Genomic DNA, 11,564 nt, shown 5'->3' with positions numbered 1-11,564 from the left:
GAGCCGCGGCGGGCGAGCTGGCGGGCGTCCCCGGGCGCGCTCACACTCGCGCTCACACACACACCACGTACTCACTACCACTTTCTGCACTTCCACGAGCGAATCCTGTCCCACACGTGTCCCCCACAGTTCTCCGAGCACAGCGCAGCACACCCCTGGGCGCACACGTACACATCATGCCTCATCGACGCACACTCCACGCGCGCACTACCACTTTCTGCACTTCCACGTAAAATCCCTTCACCTTAGGGAGATCTTCAGAGTCCCCCTTGAAACACTGACACGTGCCAAGGGCAAGGATAGCATACTCCTGAACGCACACAAAGTGAGCCCAGAGCCCTCTTACTTTCATGCACGCGCTGCACCCTGAAACTCACAACCCCAGTCAGTCCCACAAGTTTGAACAGAGGAGGGAGAAAAGAGAAAGTTTGGAAGGAATGATGGCCCGCTCCGGCTGACATCCCATGGCCAGGGCGAACATGCAGTCGTGGCCTCCACCCAGGGTCCAAACCCAGAGACCTCGGCTCATTCCAGCAGTGAGGGGCACAGGAGGTGGACGAGAGCCTCTCTGCTCTTATTCTTAGATGAGTGGGATGTTTCTTTGACTGGAGTGAGAAAGGAGTCATTTTCTCTGTAATTCTCAAGGGGTGGACTTAGCAAATCTCAACAACAACGAAAAATGCAGAAGAGGCTCAGAGTTTGCAAAGCCAGTTGGCTGGATCCACCAAGCATGGAGCATCAGGCAGGCTGCCTTGTGAGGGACTGAGAGCTCCTCTCATTCTGAAGGTCAGCCTCCCACAGAGGATGGCGGGTCACCTCTGATCCTCGGTGCCTCTCCTAAACTTAGATATGAAGCCTCAAGGAAGAGACTGGCTTGGGCTATGGGTGCCCTTGAACTCTTTAGCAGTTCACACGGATTCATACTCGTTTATTTTAGGTCTGAAAACGCAAAGCTCTTTTGACTCTTGACAGGAAGGGAATTTGGGGTAGCAGTTCACCACTGCGAAGAAGGCTTACTGGCTTCCAAGTGGGGTGAGCCATTTTCCTGGCTGGGCCTGGGGATGATCGTGTAACATGCTTAAAGAAAATCAGAATTCCTCTAGGTTCGAGTGCCTAGTTAGCAAGATTGACTCTGTGGGGGTCTTGTGGTGTAATCTACAATTTAGGAAACAGAGGGCGAGAAATTTAGTGACTTGACTGGTCACAACGTAGCAAACCGCAGAGCTAGGAATCAAACCCATGCTGTGTGTCTGATACATCATTTCTGCAAAATCCTATCTTCTCCATCAGACAAACCTGCTCAGAGTCACCTTCTAAGAACCGAGCACAGATGGACAGCTTCGCTGTGCTGATCCCTCGCCCAGCATGTCTTCGAATTTGTTCCTTCCTGTTAATTACACAAGGCACCAGTCTCAACACCAAGGCATTATCCAGGAGCACCCCACTGCCTTCTGTCAGGGAGGTTTATCATCTTTTTATGACAACAGTATTTGTTGGGATCCTACTATGTGCTGGGTACCGTGTTAGAACAAAAAAAATGGTGAGTAAATACAGACACAACCCCTGTGCTCCTAGGGCTGACATTCTAGTGAGAAAGGTAGAATATTGGCCCAAAAATAGACAAATTACCCAGATAAGTATGAGACTGTGCCAATCGTAAACATTACATGTAAGACTCAAGACATGAGAGAATATGTGCTGGATCATCTAATTCAGTCAGAGAGGTTCATGGGGGCTTTATAGAAAAAGTAACTGGAGCTCAGAACATAAGTCTGAGAGGAAATTAACTAGGCAAGAAAGGGGAAGGAATTGAGCCATCCCTCCAAATGGTGGCTTGCTCCCAGTAACATCCTTTTAGGTAGATATTAGAATTGTCCTCGTTCTATAGTTGAACAAACCAAGGCACAGTTAAAATGACTTGCCTAAGGTTGCACAACTAAGCAAGTTGTAGAATCAGAATTCAAACCCAGTCTTCCTTGAAAATTAGACTTCAGGTGCTTTATGTTTAGCCAATAAGTTATATTGGCTTTCTGCAGAATTAGCATGGGCAAAGTCCCTATGGCAGGAAGAGGCAGTCTGTATTCCTCTATTGGAAGAACTAACAGAAGGCCAGCCCAGCTGGTATAAGAAAACAAAGAATTGGGACCAGCAGATGGTGTGATCATTATGTCGCTGGACTCCCATGTAATCAACTGTAGTTCGAGTCCAGGACCTGGCAGCTTAAAGCTCACACTGGGTATATGTGCATGGGTTCCTCAAAATCCAGAGAGGAGAATGGAGGAAGAGATTGCAGCATGGCCATTCCCCCCAGGGGATGATTTCTCGCTTTCTGTCTCTCTGTCTCTCTCTGTCTCTTCAGCGAGTGTAAGTACCCTATAGCAAAAGTCTCTCTTAAGAAAGGGACCACCAGATGGCACAGTGGTTAAGGTATTGAACTCCCATGTGGCTGATAATGGTTCGAGTCCCAGACCTGGCAACTTGGAAATCATGCTGGGTGCATGTGTGCATACCCAAAATCCAAAGAGGAGATTGAAGAAGGGATCGTGGTATGGTCGTCCTCCCTGGAGGATGAGTTTTTACTTTTCCTTTCTCTCTCTCTCTCTCTCTCTCTCTCTCTCTCTCTCTGAGCATATGCACCCTATAGCAAAAACCTTAAAAGAAAACATTTAGAAAAAAAAAGAATTATATCGTATTAACAAAGGCAGGAGATGCCAGTAATAGGTAGCACATGGGGTCAGCTCACTACCCTCATGTTAAGGCAGCCAGATCCCACATGACCAGCCATGTGGCTCAAGTCCTAGATCTGGTGGCTTGAGAAACACACTGGGCACTGTGCATGTGTGCCCAAAATCCCCCCTTCCCCCAGCCCCCCTCCCTTTGGCAAGCACACACACCCTGAGTCATAAAAGACCTCTTTTAAAAAAAAAAAAAAAGAAAGAAATTCTGACATTTAGAGGTCAAGTAGAGGACAGTGTAACATGAAAGGAAATAGAAGTAGCAATGAGAGAAGAACAAAAAAAAAGAGGTTTTTTTAAATAATTATTTAATTTTATTTATTAGTAGTAGTCATATTTTTAATTTGGTATAGGGCACATGTGCTCACCAGAGAAAGAGAAAATGAGAAGGCAAGCCACTGGGTCCAGTACTCAAATTGCAGTCAACCATGTGGGAGTCCATTACCTTAACCACCATGTCACTTGCTGGCCCCCAAAACAGATTTTTTCATGTAAGCCCGGGAAAAATGTGATTTCAAAAAGGAAAGTGTTGGGACCAACAGCGTAATAGCTATGTCGCTGGACTCCCATGTAGTCCTGGACCTGGTGGCTTAAACTCACGCCAGGCGCATGTGCGTGCATGCCCAAGATCCTGAGAGGAGAATAGAGAAGGGATTGTGGTGTGGCCATCCCCCCTGGGGGGGGGAGGGGGGTGATTTCTTGCTTTCTCGCTCTTGGTCTCCCTCTGTCTTTCTGGCAAGCACACATGCCCTATAGCAAAAACCACTCCAAAAAAAAAGGAAAGTGTTAGTAATTCCGTACAATAAGGGAGGACAACTTTTTTAATGGAAGTTAATGGGACACTAGCAAGAAAGTCAGAATGGAACAGTGGAGAACTAAATAAAGCTAATGAAATGAGGAGTTAAGACAACTCTTGGGAGAGGTTTGACAAGGGAAGGTGAGAACAATAACTAAGGATAATGTAGGTAGAGGAAGGGCTGTTTACCTGTTAATAGACTGACAGGTGGATGATTGATTTAATGGTCTTAAGAGTTGAGTATCTCTAGGGTTAGCAGGTGGCATGGTGGTTAAGGTGCTGGGTCCCACATGGCTGACTCTGCAGTTGTAGTGCAGACCTGGCAGCTTGAAAAGCACACCAGGTGTGTGTGCATCACACTCGAAATCCAGAGAGGAGAGTGGAAGAGAAGAAATGGAGGCGTGGCTATCCTGGGGATGGAGGAGGTGGTTTCTCACATTTTCACTCTCTCTCTTCTTTCTCCCTGGATTGATACTCTTTTCTAGGCACTCTTTTTTGGGAGGGAGGGGAAAGAAAGAAGCAAATTATTTAAGGGACACAAAAAGAAAATTATCTGTTGATAATAACTATGTATGGTAATATCTTATACAGTATATTCCTGATGGGGGGGAATTAATTATTTAGTTTTGTTTATTTATTTTTAATTTGTTATAGGGCACATGTGCTCATGAGACAGAAAGTGAAAAAGCAAGCCACCAGGTCTGGGACTCAAACTGCAGTCAGCAATGTGGCAGTCCCATGTCTTAACCACCATGCCACTTGCTGGACCCTCTAAGCACTCTTAATTTCCTTCAATTAGTTTCTTCTAAGGCAAAATTCAAAAATATCACTCCCTAACTTATGTATTTTCATAATCTTTTAGAAGCTTTCATCATAACTGCTTTTCTGGGAGCAGCAGATGGCATAGTGAATATATCACCAGACTCACACGTAAGTCGACCACATTTCAAGTCCTGCACCTGGCGGCTTAAAACTTACCCAGGTACGTGTACGTGTCTGCCCAAGATCCTGAGAGGAGAATGGAGGAGAGGGATTGTGGTGTGACCATCCTCCCTGGTGGGTGATTTCTTTCTTTTTGTCTCTCTGTCTCTGTCTCTCTGATGAGCACACAACCCCTATACCAAAAAAATTCTAAAAAGAAAACAAAAAAACCTGCTTTTCTACTTTAATTAAAAACCTTGTGACAAACCAAATGATGTATAGTGATCAAAAGTATTGAAAAAACAATAATAATAATAATAATTTTTGGCCCAGCAGGTGTCAAGGTGGTTAAGGGCACTGGACTCCCACATGGCTGACTGCGGTTCAAATCCCAGACCTAGCGGCTTGCTTTCTCACTATCCCTCCCTCTCTTTCTTGTTCTATCCCTTTCTGGTCACATTTAAATAAATTAAATAAATAAATAAAGTTAAATAAAATAATTCTTTTAAAAAAATTTGTAGCAGTTCAAAAATCATACTTCTCCAAACCTTCGGAATTTTTCTTGCTGACTGTTTAGATAAAATGTTACAGGATGTTCTGACTTCTTGTAACTTACAGCCCAAGTGGCTAAAATATCCCAGTTAAAAGAGTATTAAAGCCAGATCATTTAAAATGTTTAATAAGAAACAAAAACAAAAATGTGCCATTTCAATTATGTTAGAATAACCCCATCATATAACCAGATATTATTCCATTAAATAGCTTACAAAGCTCCTGATGGGCCTCTGTTTGGCTATCCCACCTCATTCTCATTTTATATCTCACGCTCCAATACTAAATATTTATAATTCCAAGTCTAGTCCTGCACTCTCATCTTGAGCTCTTTGCAAAGTGTTCCTTCAGCCTGACACTTCTCTCCTGTTTTGTTCCCCTGGCCTTCATGAACACCAGGCTGTTTTTATTTGTTTGCTTTTTTAAGGCAGGCTCTTCTTGCTGTGTCATTCTCCTCCTGCCTCAGCCTCCCAGCTGTAACTACAAGTTCACATCCACACCCACCTCTTTCAACAGAGTATCACTGTGTTGCCCAGGCCAGCCTCAAGGTCATGATCCTCCTGCCTCAGTCTCTTTAGTTGCTGGGATAACAGGTGCACAGCCTCATGTTGGCCTTTAGGTCAGACTGGGAATTGATCCCAGGCCTCCCACATGGACCAGCCTGCAGAGCACAGCATTTCAGCAGTGAGTCCCACCATAGCTGGACCTGATTTAAGTTCTTTTTATCTTTTGTTTCTAGTGAATATGGTTCTCATTCCCATTAAAACAACTATCTTTGTATTTATCTCTATCATTGTCTTCATCATCATCTGTTAGTCAAATAGCTGAGTTCCTGAAGGCAGAAAACATGTCTTCACTATTGAGTCTCTGGCACCCAGGAATTGTCTAGGATAAGTTGACAGACTTTTAACTGTGTGTGTAGAAACATAGGTTTAAAATTTAATTTAGCATATAGTTTGGATAATTATGTTAGCCATAGAGCAACTAAGTTGGATAGGAGCATCAAAAGAAGAGTTAAAGACCAATTGGTGGTGTGGTAGTTGAGGCAGATGGATCCTTCATGGACGACTTGTGGTTGAAGTCCCAAACTTGACAGCTTGAGAAACACACCAGGCATATGTGCCTACATGCCCAAAATCTTAAGAGAAGAAATGGAAGAGAAGGGACTGCAGCATGACCATTCCCTATGGCTCGTGCTTTCTCACTTTCTCTGCCTAGTGTACACACAGTCTGGCAAAATTTAAAAGAAGAAAGGAAGGAAGGAAAGAGAAAGAAAGAAACTGAAACCCAAAGACTCAAAGAAAAAATAAAATTCTGTAAATATGTGCTTAGAATTTATGAAAAAGCTAACAGCCAGTAGGTGGCATGGTGGTTAAGGTGCTGGATTCCCACATGGCAGACCATGGTTCAAATCCCAGACCTAGAGGCTTGCTTGTGTGCACTCTCTCTCTCTCTCTCTCTCTCTCTCTCTCTCTCTCTCTCCTTGGTGAGTGCACATGCCCTGTAGCAAATTTTTAAAATAACAATAATAAAGTTAAATAACTAATTACCTGAAAAAGAAAAGAAAAAAAGAAAAATAATAATTTATGAAAAAGTTGACATTCAGCTACACATTATCAACCAAAACCATTCATTTCATCTTGACTTTTTTTAAAATTTTAACTATCAATTGAAATCTTTTGGCCAAAAATCTACATAACCATGGTATTATGCTGTATATTTTAGAGATCAGGTGTTCTTAAGTGAGGACATTAAAATTATATAAATTTTTTCATCTAAGTCAAGTTAAAAGAGCATCAATTACAAGCCATTCTATTATAATGCCTTTAAAGTTTGTTCTAGGAGAAAGCTTATTTGAAAAAAACATAAATGGCATAAAAAAGGAAGGTGAACATACCATGTATAGTGGTTCTTCAGATTAACAATAATGACTGACACCAACCATGTACAGTTTGCTGGACTCTGTTTTTTTTTCTTAAGAATTATTTTATTTAATTTTATTTTTTTAAATTCGACCAGAGAGAGAGAGAGAGAGAGAAACAGAGAGAGAGAGAAGGAAAGTGAGAAAGCAAGTTGCCATGTCTGGGACTTGAACCATGGTTGGCCATGTGGGAATCCAGTGCCTTACCCACCACGCCACCTCCTGATCCTAGACACTGTTAATTATCTCATTTATTTCTCATCACAAGCCTATGAGGTTGGTACAACTATTATCTCCATTTTAGATAAGAGATTAACTACAGCCTAGAGAGAATAACTTGCCCAAAGGCCCATAGTGTGCTATAAAACACAAAGACATCTCATAGGGGCTATATTCTTTTTTTTTTTTTTTGAGAGGTTTTTGCTATAGGGCGCGCGCACTCGCCAGACAGAGAGAGACAGAAAGTGAGAAATCACCCCCCAGGGGGGATGGTCACACCGCAATCCCTTCTCCTCCATTCTCCTCTCGGGATCTTGGGCATGCATGCACACGCGCCCGGCATGAGTTTTAAGCCACCGGGTCCGGGACGGGAACTGCGGTTGACTACATGGGAGTCCAGTGACAGAGCCATTATGCTAACTGCTGGGCACCATATTCTTAACCATTATGAGGGTTTTCCTTTGCTATCCGAGACTGTATTTGATCATGTAGGTAATGAAAAATGTTAGAGGTGGAGGGAACCTAAGGCTCGTGGATTCTGTTAGTTTTTGCACTTTAAAAGTACTGAGTTGTTGGGAAAGTCATGATGCATTTTTGCATCGAGAAACAGAAACTATGCCATGACTTTCCCAACAACCTAAAAGAACTGTCTTTCAGATCAGCACTAATGCATAAAACTAGTAATAGTATAGTTGTGGTTGAAGGAGAGGGAATTCTCACTAGCTCAGCCTCTCTCTCCCATGATCTCAGGTTTCAAAGGCTCGGTCTAAAAACTGCTGATCTTCTATTTCCTCCCTCTTGCATACGCACACACTGAAACCTATATACATGAATACAGAGGAAAAGTGACTTGTCCAAATTACATGTCTCAAAACATCAAACACGTTCAAGATTTTTACTGCTTTTCTATTAGGAAAGAAGTAATGTTTGTTCTCCAGAAGTCCAGGGCAGGGCATATCTAGATGACAGAGGAAGTTCAAGAATTCTCTTACTGGGAACCAGCAGTTAGTGTAATGGCTATATCGCTGGACTCCCACGTGGTCGACTGCGGTTCGCGTCCCGGACTCAGTGGCTTAAAACTCACGGCGGGCGCGTGTGTGTGCATGCCCGGGATCCCGAGAGGAGAATGGAGGAGAAAGGATTGTGGCATGACCATCCCCCTGGGGGGTGATTTCTCGCTTTCTGTCTCTCTGTCTCTCTCTGTCTATCTGGCGAGTGCACACGCCCTATAGCGAAAACCTCTCAAAAAAAAAAAAAATTCTCTTACTATCTCAATAAAATAAGCTTCTGGGAAAAATATATATATATTCTAGGACCAGCAGGTAGAGTAATGGTTATATTGCTGCACTCCCACGTAACTGACCACAGTTTTGAGTTCTGGACCTGGCGGCCTAAAACTCAGGCCGGGCTCTTTTCTGGCTGGAACCATGGAGGGCATTCAAGAGAAGAAAAAGAAGGTTCCTGCTGCAGCAGAAACCAAGAAAAAGGTTCCTGCTGTGGTGGAAGCCACCAAGAAAACGGTTCCTGCTGTGCCAGAAACCCTTAAGAAAAAGCAAAGGAATTTTGTAGAGCTGAAGATCAAGCTCCTGAGAAAGAAGTTTGCTCAAAAGATGCTTTGAAAGGCAAGAAGGAAGCTTATCTATGAAAAAGCTAAGCCGTATCATAAGGAATATACAGATGTACAGAACTGAGATTCGCACGGCCAGGATGGCAAGAAAAGCTGGCAACTTCTATGTACCTGCAGAACCCAAATTGGCATTTGTCATCAGGATCAGAGGGATCAATGGAGTGAGCCCAAAGGTTCGAAAGGTGTTGCAGCTTCTTCGTCTTCGCCAGATCTTCAATGGCACCTTTGTTAAACTCAACAAGACCTCAATTAACATGCTGAGAATTGTGAAACCATAATTGCATGGGGGTACCTGAACCTGAAGTCAAAACTGATCTACAAACGTGGTTATGGCAAAATCAGTAAGAAGCAAATTGCTTTGACAGATAACTCTTTTTTTTTTTTAGAGGTTTTTGCTATAGGGCACGTGCGCTCGCCAGACAGACAGAGAGAGACAGAGAGATAGAAAGCGAGAAATCACCCCCCAGAGGGGATGGCCATGCTGCAATCCCGTCTCCTCCATTCTCATCTTGGGATCTTGAGCACGCACACACACGCGCCCCGCATGAGTTTAAGCCACCGGGTCCGGGACTCGAACCGCAGTCGACTACATGGGAGTCCAGCGACATAGCCATTATGCTAACTGCTGGTCCCCAGATAACTCTTTGATTGCTTGATTTCTTGGTAAATTCGGCATCATCTGCATGGAGGATCTGATTCATGAAATCTACACTGTTGGAAAATGCTTCAAAGAAGCAAATAACTTCCTGTGGTCCTTCAAATTATCTTCTCCACGAGGTGGAATGAAGAAAAAGATCACTCATTTTGTAGAAGGTGGAGATGCTAACAACAGGGAAGACCAGATCAACAGACTTATTAGAAGGATGAACTAAGGTATCCACCATGATTGTTTTTGTAATCCGGTCAGTAAATAAACAATGGCTGTTGGCTGTTTTCAGACTGGAAAAAAAAAAAAAAACTCAGTCCAGGTACATGTGCGTGTATGCCAAAGATCCCAAGAGGAGAATGGGAGAATGGAGAAGGGATTGTGGTGTGGCCATCCACCCCAGTGGGGTGGGGGCTGGTGATTTCTCACTTCCTTTCTCTCTGTCTCTCTCTGTCTCTCAGGAGAGCACACACACCCTATAGAAAAAATCTCTCAAAAAAATATATATATATTCTGAAAAGTAAAAATGAATCAATATGGAAGAAGAAAGTTAAGGAGCAAGCAGAATAGTAGAAGAAGAAAGTGAATTCTTCCTCAACACTTACTTACATTCAAAGGTTGCCTAACACAAAACATTGTCAAGGCAAGAGGGGAGACAGCAATACCACTATGTCAAAACTATCACCCATGAATATATTTCACAGCTTCTTTAAGTGTTCAGGTTTTAAGGTACATGTTAATTGTGCTTTTGATCTACAATACTAATAGTTTACCCTATCATCCTTTCACTCCTGGACTGACACTCACATGTAAATTTCCCATGACCCCTGAGACCTACAAAAACAGAATGTGTGCAAAAGACAAGGTTGTTTTTTGGTACAAGATGGTACCTTCCTCTTTTTTTGATGGTAGAGTGACAGTCTGCTGGCAATGTAACATGTGGGTCTGGCCAGAAACAAAGACTACAAAGCCACAAAGGCATCCAACCCACAAGGATGTGAGAACTGGCTCTTCTTCTAACATCGCACTCAGTTACAAGGTAAATTCCATCAATGGCACTTCTGTGCTAAATCTCACATCAAATGAGAAGAAGATGATTCTAAAAAGTAGGGCCAATTAAGCATTGAAAGTGAGCCTTTCCGGACAGCTTGTGTGGGAAGAATGGGTCATAGCAGGAAGACAGTGGATCATCAAAGGAAAGAGGGGGACCAAAATCCACAGAAAATCCAGTGGCCAAATACATGGCACACACTCCACCACACCCCCAACCGCCTTTCATGGCTGACATTACCAGCTGATCATCACAGCTTTTTCCACTCCAGCAAAGGAAATGCTTCTCAATAAGCAGTCCAAACAGCCAAAACAAATCATTTCAAGTTGGCTCTACATATGAAATTTCATTGCCATTTTGGATCCAATACCGTGGTTAAGAGACTGAAAGACAGATAGTCACCTCAATTAACATAGGCTGACCTCTCTTTCAGGGGAAGTAAATCTAGGAGCAAAGGCAAAAACGATCCTGGTCATTGTCTATCAGCTATTCCCTTCAGGATCCCTGTGTTTTTATCCAGCTAAAATGAATGGAAATCCAATTAAATATACTCCAGGACTAGAATATGGTAGTGACCTATGGCCATATGGATCAATCAGTTCATACCTGCAAACAGCCCTAAACTGGACATTGGAGAACTGGGCTGTAATCTCCATTCTTTCACTAAGTGTGTTCATTTAGGAAAGTCTCTTAATTTTGGTGGACCTAATTTCTCATCTGTAAAAAATGGCAACAGACTGACTTGGACTACATAAATTTTTAGATTCCTTCTAACTCAAAATTTCCATGACTTGAAGAAATTGATCACTTGGGAAATAATTGTTCAGATTAGAAACAGGCATTTTCTTGTTAGAAAAGTTTCCTTTAAAGAAGAAGGAATAGAATTTAAAAAGAACTGAAAGACTATCAAATACAATATAATGGAAATAGTAACTCATAAAGGAGTAGGCTGATCAAAGTCACGTCACAGAATTAAAGAATACAGACTCTGGAATCAGATCCACTGGCTTCCAGGATCCCCTGAGCCACTTATTACTTGTATAACCTATATATTAGTTATCTATTACTATATAACAAAGTATGTCCTCCAAAGTTA

General features: G+C 42.7%; 1 protein-coding gene across 1 annotated transcript in view; it reads right to left on the bottom strand.

Annotated features, from left to right (window-relative positions):
* BICC1 (BicC family RNA binding protein 1) overlaps positions 1-11,564 on the bottom strand; it is a 333,194-nt gene that overhangs the window by 300,098 nt on the left and 21,532 nt on the right. Inside the window, exon 2 of the mRNA XM_006147081.3 lies at positions 1,297-1,387. Coding sequence (XP_006147143.1) covers positions 1,297-1,387 — 91 coding nt within the window. The remainder of the gene's footprint in view (positions 1-1,296; positions 1,388-11,564) is intronic.

The sequence above is a fragment of the Tupaia chinensis genome, unplaced genomic scaffold (assembly GCF_000334495.1).
Source record: "Tupaia chinensis unplaced genomic scaffold, TupChi_1.0 Scaffold000199_1, whole genome shotgun sequence".
In the NCBI taxonomy this organism is placed as follows: Eukaryota; Metazoa; Chordata; class Mammalia; order Scandentia; family Tupaiidae; genus Tupaia; species Tupaia belangeri.
Note: the sequence above shows the minus strand (reverse complement) of the source record. Positions and strands in the feature narration are given on the sequence as shown.